Source organism: Manacus candei, unplaced genomic scaffold (assembly GCF_025592945.1).
Source record: "Manacus candei isolate 608988 ecotype Guabito, Panama unplaced genomic scaffold, ASM2559294v1 h1tg000019l, whole genome shotgun sequence".
NCBI lineage: Eukaryota > Metazoa > Chordata > Aves > Passeriformes > Pipridae > Manacus > Manacus candei.
Window position 1 is genome coordinate 2,033,410 of NW_026138067.1, and position 17,033 is coordinate 2,050,442.

General features: G+C 40.0%; 2 protein-coding genes across 2 annotated transcripts in view; both read right to left on the reverse strand.

The window, feature by feature from the left end:
- RAD54B (RAD54 homolog B) overlaps positions 1–17,033 on the reverse strand; it is a 64,233-nt gene that overhangs the window by 33,429 nt on the left and 13,771 nt on the right. The gene's annotated exons all lie outside the window — the stretch shown is intronic.
- Positions 6,358–15,562, reverse strand: FSBP (fibrinogen silencer binding protein). The gene is made up of 2 exons (XM_051785296.1): positions 12,186–15,562; positions 6,358–7,863 (listed from the first exon to the last, which is right to left on the reverse strand). The coding sequence occupies exons 1-2, from the start codon at positions 12,554–12,556 to the stop codon at positions 7,338–7,340; spliced, it is 897 nt and encodes a 298-aa protein (XP_051641256.1). The 5' UTR covers positions 12,557–15,562; the 3' UTR covers positions 6,358–7,337.

Sequence of the window (17,033 nt, forward strand, 5' to 3'; positions counted from 1 at the left end):
CCATTCAGTAGTCCAAGCAAAAAAGTAATATTTATGACCCAAACACAAAAACCTAGAGCTCTAGTTGTAATTCTTACTAGGAAACCAAAACTGGAACAGAGAAGGTGAGGGAGGAGGGAAGAGAAGAAATTCATCCTTGTGGAGGTAAGCAGTGCTCACTGTGCTGCCTTTGCTGGCTCTGGATGTAAGAAAACTGAATACAACTTAAATTGCATAGAAATTCCAATGCAAATTAATGAGATGATTCCATACAAGGACCCTAAAATTCAGGATGCCTTTAGCAGAGCCTACTTTGTGTCAACTCTGCCTATTTTTGATCCTGAGCTGACCACTTATATAAGGAAACGCTAGAAGACATGGAGATGTGGCAGCTTTCCATCAGCAGACCAGCTCTACTTGCTATTCCCAAGGGACTTCTTTGACCCTTGATGTCACTGTAAAGCCTCTGCAGCATGTGGAGCTCCTTATCAACTCACCATATGTGTATCTCATTGGGTCTGTATATGCCTATGAACATATGCACATGTGCATGCTCAACAGAGAAGGATGAGATTTAGGAAAAGATTAAATTTACCTCTACTATATTTAATCTGAAAACAATCTTTATAGATGCCCACTAGATCTTCAAAGTATCTGAAACTCCTAAAATATATTTAACTTCTGGACTGCTGAAAAACATCTTTAGTGCCATCTCAGGAGTTCACTTAGGAACAATGTGTTTTCAAAACTCAACTACAGCAAATTAGCATATACAGTTATATAACAAAAACTATTCTGAAAGGAATAGATTTTATCTAGCAGAAATAATTATAACAAACAGCAATGGTTAAATTCCCTAAATGAGCTTAATTCACTCCTTTTCTGCGCACATACTGTGCAGCACTCTGAATCCCAGAGCTACAAACAGTATTTTCCAGGTTATTGCTGGGGTTTTTTTTGCAAAAGAGCTGGGCCATTACCTATCTAGCTGAACAGTTCAACAGCTCCTAAAAACTTACTGCCCCAAAAGAAGGACAGCTGTGCTTGGGATCCTTGCTGTCATCCTCTCTGGATCTAAACAAAGTGGTTCCTTTACTGAGGCTGTCTGTCCTGTTAGTGGCAAAATGAGGGACACATTTTCTTGCTCTCTTTCAAGGTGTTCACAGCTGAGAAGTCCTTGATCCACTCTCAATGGCTCAATGTGCTCAGGCTGGACAGGCTCTCCTAAGAATTCATTTATTAGGGACTACATCCGAAGTGTAACAACCTTGTACTGAAAATTACCAAATTATGTGTTTGCCAATGACTTACAAATTAGACAAACTTGAATTAGGTTTTATAGGAATGCCCAAAGACCAGCTTGATGCCATGTTTTGAGTACTTTTTCGAAAGCACAAGGAAATTGGAAGACTACAAAGGAAAGATGATCAAAACTCAGTATATCCTAAACAGAGTATTCTCCAGGTAATCTGTTTCACAGAAAAAACTGAGACATAAACAAGCACAAATGCAAACACAGAGCACACACATTATAACCCAAGAGGAGGTAACAGCATAAAGTAGTTTGGCCAAACATAGTTGATGCTACTAATGTCATCTGGAAGTCCCTCACAATGTACAACCTACTGCCAAAGCTTCCTTACAATGCAAAATGATGCAAAGATCACCTGGGTGAAACCTGCACAACTTACATGTCAATTTTTTGGGGAGGATGGGGGCCTGACAATGTAGCCCTAAGCAAACGCCATACTACAACAGAGAATGTGTCAACAGCAATGTATACACACCGATTTTAATTCTATATTTCCAGCACATGCCACACATAAATGCTTTGACTTCACAAAATGATACTCTTAATAGTATCAACAAGTGGGCTACATAAAATTTACCTGCAAACTGCTGCTGAGTTATAAATTACTTTCTTTCACATGACATTGTCAGTGACTAATAACAAATACAACTTGACACTGGTCAGTTTTTATCTGATGCAATTGCAGGACACGAATAATGTTGTAACTAACCACAAGCAGTCCCATATCCCTTCTCCCCATCCCCAAACTAGATAAATGTTTTGTCCTATTGCTTCACTGTTAAACTAAAGCTTAAACAACAACAACAAATAAATCAGTAATTTATAAACTGATTTTCTTATTTCAACCATGCAGAAAGTTCCAAACTTTGAAAACTGACATATTTCGAGAAAGCATTAGCAATACAGACAAGGATCTTACACGACATACAAAGTAAACAAATGGCAACACACAGGCTACAGTACACAAAAAACCCCTGAGATTAGCTCAGTTGGTTAGAGTGTGGTGCTAATAACACCAACGCCGTGGGCTTGATCCCCATATGGGCCATTCACTTAAGAGCTGGACTTGATGATCCTTGTGGGTCCCTTCCAACTCAGAAAATTTTGTGATTCCGTGAAAATGACTGAGCCTTAACCAAACTAAGTCCTGACATCAACTGAGTTTAGAGGGGCAATATAATCCAGTGGAATTATTTTTTCACTATACATATGCTTAATTATGCTAATTATTGCAATTATCCTAACTACAGATGAAAATCAAGAGCCAAAAGGAAATGGCTAGGAAACAATTGATTTCTTTAAAAAAATAAATTTAATTGCATATGTAAAATACAAAAAATTCAGTAGCATTTTCCAAGTCTGCAGTTTTGCTGAAGAGCAAATAAAAATCATCTATTATGTGGAGTAACTGCTGATTAAGTATTCAATGATAATTATATGACATCCTTCTTGTGTGAGTAATACAGAGTCAAACAAGGTGTTATATTCACTCAGAGATATTTGGACGTATCAACGAATCATTCTGTGTAATCACTAGGATAAAATAGTGTGAAATCCCACAGCATGGAAGAAAGGCAGGGGTGGTGGGGAATGACAATGCCTACAGATGGCTGAGCTTTCCCTGGGTTCTCTGACCCTCATCCACCTTCCTACACACACGGATCAGAACTGAGGTTTTCAACTACTTTTCCACTGAGCAACTGTAGCTTTTGCAAGGAAGAGTTCACATTTTGCTGGCTTGCATTCAGTGGAACTTCAGGAAATTGTATCTTTATCATGGAAAAAATTTTGCCCAGACAAACTGGATGCCCCAACTATCACTATACACAGGCAACTTGGTCAACACCAAGGCAAGCACTTTTGTTTTTATCAGAGATAGAAACATAGGTCACAGAATGGCTGAAATTTAGTTATGTGTTACATAGCCAGCTAACAGACACTATTTTAACTACTGTAAACAGCACCTTTTTTTGTTTGTTTTTTTTTAATCTAACATATAGACAGTAACATTTCTCAAATTATTTAAGACCTAGATATTTAAAACAGAATAGTAGCATGACTAGTTAGGGATACACACTGAGAAGCTACATTTAATGCATTTTAATGTCAAAAACAATCTTTTTAAAGTCCTCTTTTTATTTTCATGTGCAAAATGGAAAAGTAAGCAATATCTTAGGAAAACAACACTTTATCATCTTCTTGAGTAGTTTTTTTATCACATTATTGAAGTTAAAATTCACATTGAACCATTCTAAAGCAGTTTAAAACAAGATACAGGAAATTTTAAAAGACAGCTTAGCCAGGCAGCCTGGGTATCACAATTCCTTATTTGTTCCTCCCACTCAGAAACAACTCTCATTTATTTATGTTAAGCAACTTAATGGCTTTGCCTATTGGAAATTAAGTGGGCACAAGTCCTCCCAAAGAAGATAGTCTGTGCGTTTTCATTGTATGTGGGAAAAAAACCCAAGTTTGAAAATGTGCAGAAATATATATAAGGCTTTAGCTATGAATAATCTCTCCTGGTCTTGGAGTACTCTCTCGTACCAGTTTTACGTGATAAGAATTCTGATCTAAGGCAAGCACATCCACTGAGATGATTCCACAGGAGTCAAAAGGTTACAGGAGGGAAGCAGGGAGGTACAAAAAAAAGCAAAATAATTAGGGAGCAGCAGATAAAATTATAGACTGACCGTTAGACAATTACTCAGATAGATGAAATTACACAAGATGCCATCACAATTATCACATTACAGCTTTTTATTCAAATCCTAAACATAAATCCACTAGATGGTGAGAATTAAATTATTTCTAGAGTCAGTTTATTTCAGTTATCTTAGTAGAAGGACATGAACATACGGTAAAAAATTGTCCTTGCCTAAAATTACTCTGCTTGTTCTATGTACATTATAAACATGCAGACAGTGAATGGCACTGCCAGATGTAGCGAAGGGAGTAAGAGGATAAGAATGAGGGTGAAGGAGGGAAGGGCTTCCTATCATCCCTTTGACACACACTAACACAGTATCATTTATTGGAACAGTAAAAATTCATAGCACTTCATGGTCCAGAAGGACCAGCCACAGCTGTGGTGCATGTACCCAACATTAGGAATACATGGAACAAAACCCAGGAACAGGCACAGAGAAGTGAAGTTGCCTCAGACAGACAACCTGATACTGTAAAGCAGATGTGGAATGAGAAAGAAATGCAGATTTACCAATATAGAAAGTATAATATATAGTCAGCAACATGCTGCTCTGAGAGCAATATAATGCCACTAAAGGAGGAAACATGTCTATAGTGAAAGGAAATCAACACCACCTCACTAGTAAAGAAATCAGCAAGCTCCAAGGGGACTTAACAGATGTCTCCCCTTTCCCCAAGCTCCCCAAAAACCAAAAGAAACAAAACTGAGAACAAAGCAAACAAGAAGCATGAGAGACCTCTGAACTAGAGCTGCTGCCTGCAGATAAGAATGAAAGGCTTCTCACTAACAAATGAGACAAAGCCAGAACAACCAAACGTGGAAGAACACTGACCATAACAGCACAGTTCTGAGCAGGCTGGTGTATTTTATTTCTTTACTCATTTGCATTCCTCCCCTCCAGCACCAAGAACACAAGAGAGACTTTGCTCTACCCAGAGTCCTATTATTGCAACTACTTTGCCTGCCAGTTCAGAAAAGACTGTAAGCTTTCCAAGACTGGAAATTCCTCTGGTTCTAGTCCTCGAAATAAAAATACCATGCCAATAGAAACCCTGGAGGTCATCTCTTCATCTAGCATCAACAGAAAATATTCTTAAGTCTCTAGAGCATTTTGGTGGTCAGCATAGGACTAGCTGTAATTCAAAACCACTGCAAGACAATGAGCTGTATGGGAATTATTTTCTGAACTATTAAAAACTTCTTCATTTGCATAATATCTAAGAACAGAAACAAGAAATAGAAATTAATTCCTTACCACTGAAAACTAGAATTCTGATTTTCAACTAAAAGGATAAGATCAGACATTTCCAAACTACAAGATGAGGGCAGGTAATTCAGTGCTGTTTCCTATTTCTGAGAAGTAGAACAAATAAAATCCTTATTTATTTATTAAAGGCAGCATTTTGATTCTCGTGAACTCAGGAAGTGAATGTCTCATTGAAATGTTTCCAGCTACACAAAACAGATCGATGTCCTTGAACTAAAAAATACAGCAGAAAGCCAAGGACTGTACAGAAACGATGGCCACTTTTCCAGGCACCATAATTTTCAGTGCACACAAAAATTCTCAAGACATTTACAGTGCTCTGTTCTCTAGAAAACAACTGAAAAGTATTAGCAAACTCTGTATTGCCAACATCTGTTTTCACTGTTCTGTATTTTTTCTCAGTTTGTAAACAAAAGACTTGCTTCCTCAACTTTTCCTACCTGTAACCTGTTAAAGTTATCCCGGGCCCTGACAGCCAAGATCAATTCTCTTGTCTACTATCACAAAATTCAACCACAATTCTTGAAGCTCCACTAGGCCCTCAATTAAACTCACATGCTCCCATTCTTCATAGTTTTCCATAAGCATCTATCCCTGTAGCTACAAAGGTAACCTGGTTCACTCAGAAGACACACAAGGAGCTTACCTCATTCAGAATCTGCTGATGCAGATCAGTGCCTCATGCTTGCATGCTGAGGTTCTGTGGGTGTGGAGAAGGAAGCAAATTTGGGAAAACACTGGTGACGGGAGCAAGGAAGAAACAGTCTCCTTCCTATTGCTTTTGTTCATTATGTTGTTGGGGCCCTCTGAGATGGGAGGCACAGGAGGAATTACAGCTCCTTTGTTCTCTCTTTTTCCTTGATTCTCTGCTTCATTTCCTTTTCTTGCGCTAAAGGTTAGAGGAAGGGGAAAGTATTGTTGTGGGGAATAAGGAGCCAGAGGTCTAAGGCAGTTGTGGATCCATTCATAACGGGCAGGACTTAGAATTATGAAGAAATGAATCATCTGGGACTGATGTTTTCCAGATATTTTTCTTCCAGTTATGAACGTTGATCACAACTACAGAGGAAACAGCTGCTACTAGGACAGACAGAAGAATCAATTTTATTTTTATTTGGGGCTTTTTATTTGAAACTAATTGAAAGATCAGAACAACAGCATCTATAAAAGGTACCCAGAATAACACAGAATTCTCTGTTGATTTCAAGTCACATGTTACTTACATACAGAAAGGATTTCTTTTCAGTAGCTTATAGTCCTAGTCATACTGATCAAAGGCACCTGCAACTGTCTTGGTTGCACATACACTGTAGTAATTATGCATGCAAAAGAGGAAATCAGACATTTATGTGGTTGATCACCAGTATAATTACTATAACTGAATATACGATCATGGTAACTGTACACACAAATTACACATGCATGCAGTTTTAAAAACCAAGTGTTGCATTCATTGTCTCTATTTTGATAATATCCTATGGAAACACTCCTCCACTGGAAACAAAAAGTATTAACTTTTAAAAATATGTACATTTATTCAACTGTCTACTGAACATTAAAAAAATATAACGATCCAGTAATTTTGTTTTCCAAGCTGATACGTCAGCAAAATCTCACCACTGTCGTAAGATTTACCAACTTGAAAAGAATAAGACATTTGAACATAACCTCTTATTTCTCCTTCTTATATGTATTTATTAACCTGTAACTTCATTAAGCTAGTAAAGGTGATTATTTGAAAAAACAATACATATGAAAAGAATTTTAACAAGATCTGACTAAATTTCCTTAGCTCATCACTACTCCAATAGAGATAAGTGGAAATATTTTAAAAGTTTGGATTTTTATCAATCTAAACACTTAAATGTACAGGATTTGACTACTTTAGACCAGAAGAGTTGGTGCATTCAAACGCATACGAGGTATTTTTCTAAGGTACATAAACAACAATGTGGAAAATACGCTTTCACGTCTCAAGTCCAGATTTTGATCCATCCATATTAACATATGGAACAATTCTGCATTTATTATTAAGTATATCAAAGAATATGACAGAAGTAATAAAATATTTAGATATTGCTGTATTCTGGCAGATCACGCCGTAGTCGTATTGCCTTCAGCTTCTCTACTTTGATTTTTGTTCGCAACAGTTCTTCTTCCAGTTGCTGCTTTCTTTTCAAACCATCCCTTTTTTCTTGGACATAAAGACCAATTTTTCTTTGGTTTTCTAATATTATCTGATGCTCTTCTTTCAGCATTTGTAACATCTGTGGGTCATAACTACACATTGGTCTAAAACGTTCTCCCACCTCAAGCCTAAAAAACTCATCTCTTCTTGGTACAGGGGATGGAGACATCATCACTCTCATATCAACTGAAGATACTGACGTTGAAGGAGACCTTTCCATAATATGCACCAGCTGGTGTTCTTCCTCTTGTTCTAAGTTCTCATTTTGCTGTGAGTCTATAATCAAAGAAGGAGGAGGTTTGACATCCTCTTCCGATTGTAAGTCCATCATGACTGTCGCAGGATGGTGATCCAACATTGCCTGTGGTGAACTGGTACCAGCAATTGTTTCTTTATCGATACTAGCACTAGAACACACAAAATCATATTTAAATAATCCATTAAAAACTATTTGGAAAGGCATAGCTGTAAGTAACCAAAACTTCATTTGAATATTACTCTGCTATCTGTGCCTGGGACCCTCTACTTCATTGCCTGAACACCACCTGTACCCCTCTCTCTTTCCACAGACACAGAATGTGACACAGACACAGCCATGTCACATTCAGAATCTATTACAAGAAAGGCAGTACAGCCAATAGAGAACTCCCCTTGGGAGGCCCTTCTGGCACTGGAGAAGCAAGGAAGGCTATTAGTGACATGAAAATATAAAAAAACCCAAGCACCAAGCCATGAAAGTAACAGAGGAAAGAGTTTATATAATATATAATATGATTTTACAAGGAGATTAATTGAGATTGAGTGGAAATATTTCCATCTCACAAACTTATTAATCTCCCTCTGTTCTAATGTGCTCCCTGTTTCTGACTCACGCACCCAAGTATTTGGTTTTTTTTCTAAAAGGTACAATAATCACTAAATAAAATTACGCAAAGAGCCTTGGGAGAAGAAACCAGAGCCCAAATGATGACTTTGTCAGTCAATTTGCGAATCAAGCTAATCCCTGCTTTGAATCCCTCTTTGAATTGGCAATCTTAATATTTTTCTGAAGTTTCAAGAGAAGACACTGAAGTGTTTCCATTAAGAAAGCTTATGGTTCTGTGCATTTCCTTTCAAAAGAACAACGCCCACTTTACTCATCTGTCTTTGTGTAAACTCCTGAGTCAGCAGCATCTCAAATCATGATTTGACATTGCATTGGTTTTGATGATAATAATGGTTCAAGCTGTTCCTGACACTTCTCTACCATCGGTTGTGCTTGAAACCCTACACTTTTGCACATCACTCCTTTACTCAGGTAATGCTTTTTTAAGCCAGATCAGCTTCTTGATCTATTACAGTACAGATCTGCAAAGAATAAATACTTGCAGCATGACTGGGAAGGCAGTATAGTGTAACATGGGAACAGAAATATATTAACTTGGTATTGACAGCGAAGCCAGTGCGCCATCACGGCCATGGCTGCCTAAAACAGGGTCTCTAACTGGTGGTTGAAGATTTGAGACACCTCCCAACCCTTTGAAAACCAGGCTGCCACTACTTAACTAGCAGTTAAAGGCAGTGAGTGGATCGGTTATTAACAGAATATTCACAGATGCTCCCCAACACAAGAACCCAAGTTGCTCTCTATTAAATTGGGAGGGTGGAAAGTGGGTTTTTTTACACTTTTTAAATGTCTTGAAAGCCCTACAATTCACACACTATTTGATTATTAAAACACTGTCCTGGTTAGTAATAGATTGGGTTCAAATTCCCAGAAGCAAGAAGAAATGTAATTTGTAGTTCCTATTCTCATGTAAATGCACTAACTCCTTAATAAAAATGTGGCATGATCATAACTTCTAGATATCCCATGGTCTTCAAAACTCTCGGTTTAAAAGAAATAAGCAGTCATGGTTGCAATTTCTAAAGGACCCTGACTAGCCTGCCGTCTATTAACGTGAAAATACTAGATTCAGTGCTAGAATTCGTGCTAGAATAAAAGCACGAAAGCTTCTCAATAATCGGTTGTAAAAAAGTTCATCAGGGTCAGAGCAATGTATTTTCAAAAAATTAAGCCTGTCAACCACACAAACTATTTTAACTAAAGATTCTTTAAAAAAACCCTGAAAACAGTCCATCTGAAGCAGGTATTGAAAACTGACCTTTCCTTAATCCCCCAAAGAAAACGCCAAGATAATCTTAATTCTATTGACTGTTACCTGAGCTGCCTATGGAGTATCAATTATATCCCCTTTCTGCCTCTTCCTCATGCCACAAAGCTTCACCTTTTCCTATATACTTCTTTCTCACATTCCTTTTACTCCTCTTATTGAGCATCAAAAGCATTATTCTGAACACAGATTTTCACTTTTTTTAGTGCTGACTGTAATTCCGGGTTTCCTCCTTCTTCCCAACTGCAGCTTCTAATACAGCTTCCCTCCTTCTTATTTGCTGGCTCCTGGCCAGCTTCTAGCCTGAGAAAATAGGAAACAACCAGCAGGAGAAGCAGGTCATTCTGACAAAAGGAAATGGAGAAAGAGCAGAAAGAGAAAGTGAGAGAGGTTAAATAGAAGAAAGGTAAGATTTAGTCTAACATAGACTAGAGCCTCCAAGCAGTGAAAAAAATCCATCTCTCGAAGTGTAATCCACACAGAACTAAAAAACTATCAAACCTTCAGGTAACTCTGATGAGGCTTTCTTTTTCCCCTTAGTCAGCCTCTTAAGAGGAAAACAATTAGACAGCAAATAGAGAAAGAAGGAATTGAGAAACAAAAGAGCTGCCTGTATGGTGGTTACTAATGTGGTTTCTGACAACTTGACTGAAAGAAAGACAAACAACAGTTACCACAATTGGGGCATGGTGTTTATAACCCTGCAGGCACCCATGATTCACCAGGTTTTGCTTAATCACAGTGAGCTAGAAATTGCTTAAAGGTGCGATTAAGAATTTGGACTCATTTTAAGTTGTATTTCCCTCCTACAAAACCTAAGCCACATCCCAGGGAGTTAAAACCCAGTACAGGGTTTATAAAACTAGGGTAAAATGCAACTCAGAGTTAAAATTAGAAGTATCAAACAACGATGTGTTTGGGCAGGAAAAAAAATAATCTTTTAAATTATATTGTTTTCTTTCAGGACACAGTGTAGTGGTTGTTCCTAAGATGAACCATTTTGGGTAAGCAATAATCAAGTCAGTGTTCCCAGACCCATAAAGAACTGCAAAAATTGTTTAAATTATAGGAGACAAACTATGGAGATCATTAGCTCTTAATCATTCACTAAAAGCGTCAGTGCTTTTTATAAGCCGATCTACAAACCAAAGTTCTCACACTATTTTTTCTCTCCCCTCCTTACAAAAGTTGGTAGTCAAGACACTGAAACCTTTATTAGCGCAATTAAAAGCCTCATTTTGTTCCAGAGAATTCTTTGGAATGGTTCCTCCAGGGGCATTCACCAGGAGCAGCAGCACAGCCCAGTTGCTTTAGACTTCTTTAAGCAAAGGACCCACAACAGCATATTTTTAGAGCATCTGGCATGTTGGGATTTAGACAATTGTTACCATTCAGTTCAACCAGTGGCACCATGAGTCCAATTCAGCGAGTGTGCGCATGCCAGGTTTTCTTAGAGTGTTACGCTGCTGCACCCACTGTCAGTACATCTGATTAAAATATGGAAAGTTTGCTTCCCATTAATCTGCTTGGGAAAATAAGAAAAATCAGAGCTTTCTCAAGGTTGCTGGGGAGTTATTTGACTCCCCACCCCGCCCCCCCAAGCTTAGTTTTTGTATCTGGAGAAACCAAAACCTGACCCAGGCATTTTTTGATCCCTCAAGGACCAATACAGAACCAGCAGAGTGTTGCAAGTCAGATATGAGGGGCATTAGCCAGCTGTGGGAGAAAGCCTGAACGCTGCCTGCCTGTATTATGTCTGGCTCAAATCTAGACAGTGTGTCTCACTTTACTGAGCAGTAAAAAAAAAAAAAATAACCTACCAAAAAAAAAAAGAAAAAAAGAAAAACTTCTAATGCTGTACCTCTTAGTTTCTCTCTGTATTTAAACTACCTCATGTAAGACACAGAATTGCATGGAGTTTAGACTTCAATTAGCTTTGCTCCAGCTTCAGGGAACCACCATCAATGTAAGTAAAGTATAATTTAAAAAAACATTTGCACTCACAAAGGCACTGCAGTGTGGAGTCTTTTTTTTTTTTTTAAGGGTTGGAATCAACTAAAATGTAACATGCAAACACCAGAGTAAATGAAAGAAAAAAGAGATGTGAGTGAGGTTTCTTAGCTCTGGGAACTAACTTTATTAAATATCCTATATAAACTGCTAACAGTTCCATATGTTGCAAAATGACTGCAGTATTACCTTAAATGGAGGAGAATAGCCATCACTTTGCCAGTGTTTGAATAATCTGCCTATTAAAAGGTAGGGGAGGGGTAGAGGTTGGAGCTACTGTTTCCCTTTGATTCTCTCTTAACCCTCACTTTCCAGAGTATGACAAAGACTCTGAAACAAGCTTTGAAAGAGAGCTGAACAAAAAAAAAAAAAAAGAATGCAGTGCTAAGTCACCATAAAGCTTCCCATAAAACAAAAGCAGTATTATTTTTGTCATTGTTCCCCATTTGGGAATTTTCTCTGATAAACATTTCCTCTAGGAGCCTGAGCACAAGCAAAAGCGTTACATAGTAGATAGGAGGCGCCATAATTTTCATTCAGTAACAAAGTAAAAAGAATTGTCTCACCTTTGAACACCGCTCCTGTCTCTTAAACACACATTGGAAATCTGTGGAATCATCTCCACAACTTTCTTGGTTGGCTCGGAAATGCTGCTTTGACAATCTGAGTGAGTCTCCTTTTGCTGCAATAGCTCCTGTTTGGCATATTCTTTGAGCCTCTTGTACAGCGTGCGCAGGCCCTGTGCAGTACGAGGAGGGCGATCTACTCCGATGGCATTGTAGTTATCAGCTATGATATCCCAGCATTTGTTTTTTTCCACTATTACAGAATGCTTATTGGTATGTTCCTCGAGAATTTTAACGTACGGCTTCACGAGTTTTAGCAAATCGAGCTTTTCAGATAAGGTAAAATTAGAAGATCTGGCCTTCCCAACCATTGTTACCTTTGAATTAAGGAAGCCGTTCCTGGAGCCACCATGCAGCCCCTAGCTCTGCTCAGCTCTTTTTCACAAACAGAAAAAGATCAGGCTTAACTAGGCTAGTCTCATTTAGGCCCACGCCTACAAGGGAGGGTTTATTAAAATTCCTTCAGCTTAAGCTGACGCAGGTTCAGGAAATCTGCTTAAGCCAAGCCTGACCTACATAAGGCTTCAGACTGAAGAAGGCGAGAAGAAACAAGCAAAATACACTTTTGTATGAAGAGACCAGACATACGCAGGATTTAGAAACATAAAGGTTTAAAGATTAGCACGTTACCCAGCTAAAAATTACCTAATTTAGCTTGAGTAACAAGCTCTGACACATCTCCCCAGCTCCCTCACACGTATCTCAAACTGAAACCGTGCTGGAGATGATTTTACGTGTAAAACGACGTCCCTCAAAAAAGCAACAATTGCTTTGTGCGAGGCGCGGCGCGTTACGGGGCGCGGGAGGCGAGAGGCGGCGGCGTGTGGAGAGAGCCCCGGCAGAGCCCCCGGCGCCATTTGCATAGAGCTGGTCCTGCTGTCAGTCACCGCGGGGCGGCATCTCCCCCAGCCGGCTGGTTACGCTCGGGCTTCGCCGCAAAGCTCGGCTTCTCCCGCACTTGGCAGCCGGCGACAGCCACCGACACGGGGGCTTCTTAAAGAGCCCGCTGCGCTCCCCGGCCGGGCTTCGGCACCGGCGGGAGCGGCACGAACGCCCCGGTGCGAGCGGGCCCCAAGCGCCGCCGCGCCGGCCCTGAGGCGGCTCGCGGCTCGCCCCGGCCCGCGGCATCGCCCCTCGGCTGCGAGGGGGCACAAGGGCTGCGGCCGAGTCGTGACGGATTCACCGAGTGCGGTACAGCGTGCGGTACCGGGATCTGCTAATATCCACCAGCTAACAAACGACTTGTATTATAACACATCCAGGCATTCTTTCAGGATAAAAAAAAATCTGATTTTTGTTAGCAAGACGTGCCTGCGTTCCTAATGTCTACTCAACAACGTATCGCCTTAAGCCAAGTCTTCACATAAAAACGCACGCAAGGCTTTACATCTGTGTGGTCTAAACTAAATCAACAAATGGGAGAAAGAGAAAAACCTGCAGATGGAAGGAGAGGTGCTTTCAAACACGAAAAGCAAAAACTAAGTTTGAAAAATTACGTACTCCACTGAAAGAGTCCGGAGGGTGGAAACAAACACCATTTGAGATAGTGGCAACAGCTTCCTAAGCTTAACATGTTCAGCCTTGAAAACAAGGGAGCCTAGAAGCAAGGCGGGGGGGGGGGCGGGGGGGAGGAAAGAGAAATAATTATATAGCTTGAAATATCCTAAGGCTATAAAGATCTAGGTATAAACTTGTTTGCTCTAAGGGGAGAAAACCCAAACCCAAAGCAGACACAAGCCACATTCAAAACAAGAAATTCACGTTAAACAAAAGGAGACTTTTAACTGCTGAAAATCAATTAGCATTTAGAATAACAAGCACTTCTGGAACCCTTTCTGAGACTTGGCTTTCCTGTACCACCCAACGAAATTGGGACCAGTCCACTTTGCTGGAATTGCTTTCAAACCAAGATTAAATAAAGCATTTTATAGTCTGAAGCCTATTATACTCAAATTTGAGAAACAAAATACTCTTGTGGTTAGAAGCACTATATGAAAACCACCACTTTTAAACACCTAATCCTTCCCTATTTCCTCTCACTTTGCACTTTACTAATATTAAGAGTACAAAGCTGGTGGCTATCCTTTTTTCCCCCCTAATTTATGCACTTTGTTGTTCTTCTGTAACCGAAAAAAAAAAATTGGATGTGCTTCAGGTAGTTTAGGCTCTGGCAGTATTAGAATTAAATAGTCAGAGGCAAGCTGTACCATCCACTGTTGAAGCAGTTGTGCAGTGCCCGCCCAGTCTCTTGACTTTTTAGTGACAAAAAGAAGTCACTGTTAGGTTGTGTGATTAAAGGCTCCTCCCCACAGACACAAGGAGCACAAGTGAAAAGTGTCAGGCAGAGGAATCCACATAACCCAAATGAAAGAAACCAAGCCCTCAGTTCGGCTGCTCCCAGGGCCGAGGGTGCGACCCAGAGGGACAAGTTCCAAGAAGAGGCTCTCCCTAGGCCACCTTGCAGACTGAAGGAGGGGCTTACTGCCCACTGGGTTGGGACTCATTGTGAGATGCCAGGAATAGTATTTTGGGATTGGAGAAGACAGTATAGGATATTTAGAGGAAGAAATGAAGGCAAGACAAGGGAGGGTAAACCATAGAAGTGGTTTGGGACAGAACAAGCATAAGAAGATACTGGGGGGGAAAAAGGCATAAGAGGGACTAGGTGCATGTAAACAGGTGGCTGCTCATGGTTGTTCAGCCATGCCCAGCTGACCTGATCATTGCAGACTGTACTATCTTCTTGTTACACTGCATTTGTAGTAAACTATTTTCCTGTGTGAGGGGAATCTTCATTCTGCATAATACAATGTATGGAAGCATATATGCCAGCAGCCGGAGTTGTACCACGGGTCACAGTGGGCCAGGTGCTGAAGGCACTGGCAAGCAGAGAGACTGAAGCCCAGGCACACTGCCTGGATACCTGTGTCTGTGTGACCTCTGGCAAACACCAAGCCGGACTAGACAGGCAATAGGCTTGGGATTCAAGAACTGGAGCGACTGTGAGTCTTGGCCAGATACTGCAGAGACCAGAAGGTCTGAGATTTGGCTGCTGGAGGGACACCAGGACACCTGGCGACTGGCCACTGGCAAGGTCATAAACCCAGACCAGCTGCCAGAGAGACCCAGTGCATGTTTGTGAGACAACTGGGAGACAAGGGGATCTAGGGACCAGTAACTGAGCAGAGTAAGAATTTAAGGCCACTTGCTGCTGGATCCATGTCATGTACATAAGTATTCCCCACAAACAGTTTTCATCACAGTCAGCCAGTGAAGGGAAAGGATGAGGCCATTGAAGCTGGTTGTGTTTGTGCAAGTGCTGCATTTTTTGATGTCTGGTTGTATATACACATACAGTGTGCACATGTGCCTCTTAGGGATACATCCTTATGGTCCCGGCCACAAGGAGGTGCAGCAGTCTCCTCTATAATGGGCTATGTGATGCAGCATCTCCTTATATTAGACCTATCTAAACTTGTATCATTCTATCACCTTATTGATAATGTTGTTAGAGAGACCAAGTTTCCACACTTAAATAATTATAGCAAAATACTGCTATAAAGTTTTCTTTTGAGCAAGTGCCTGATGGAATGTCTGAATTACATATTGTTCTGCATGACTGTAAAATAACCCTTGTAAAAAATGAAGCTGGCTGCCAACCAAGATTTTTTCCTTCCTTTTTTTTTTTCCTTTTTAAAATAGCTTTGCTCATCAGCCTAAGGTCATACCAGTACTTGGATGAGAAATCACAGAAAGTGGAAAGCCTGGATATTAATGATACATATAGACTTTGAGCTGAAACAATAGGTGTAGCTCCAAGACAATTACCAAAAAAAAAAAAGTTTCCACAATCCACCCTTCATCCTACACCTTCCACCACCACCACTTGCACTTATGCAACACAGGGTACAGCCAGTTCAGCAAGATGATCCAGCTGCAGAATAATCTATTTATTTATTTATTTTGCAAGCATAATAATTTAATAATTGGTTTAAGTCAACATAAATGTGGTACATTGCCAAAACAGTATTTATGCCTCCCCCCAACTGTGGCATGTTCCTGCCCCTTCACTGTGCTGGTATGAGCACTCACAAATCTTCTGAGCAAATCAGACCAGGGAAATGATGTGTCCTCACATTAATAATTTTTTCTGAGCTGGGTTAGTAGTTCCCTGATCCAGTATGCCACAGGACAAACAATTCACAAAAAGAAAGCTTTTTCAGCCTCTTATCTGGATGATTGTAGGGTGAATTGCAAACCATATTCTTAAAGACTTGTATTAACACAACTGAGGGGACAACAACAGTTGCAGAACTTCAACAGCTGGGAAATAAGACTTAGAACTACAGGTAACAGGTAAATTCAGGGGGTTTGCTATGAAAACGTCTAGAATTACTACCAAAAAAATATACAAACCATCCAGTCTGGAGAGCTATTGAGATTAATTAGTCACAGTTATAACACAATCAGGGATTAAAGTAGCTGCATTACTATGAATTGCTGAAAAAGCTCGGTGGGCACAAATTTTACAAGTGATAGGTTTATATCATGGCCAATAACTGCATCAAGGGGCCCATGTAAATTTAGGCACATTACGAGACAGAACACCCAGAAAAGGACAATGTCTTAAATCAGGGGAGCATCTTAGAGGGAGAGGGAGAATCCTTTGTCACACAGAACTGAGGAAGAATCTCTCCATGACAGATATAAAAAAAAGAATCACTATAAAGCACATGATTCAAAGGCAAAAAGACATCTGAGAGAATTAAGGATGCCCTAAGAAAGCAG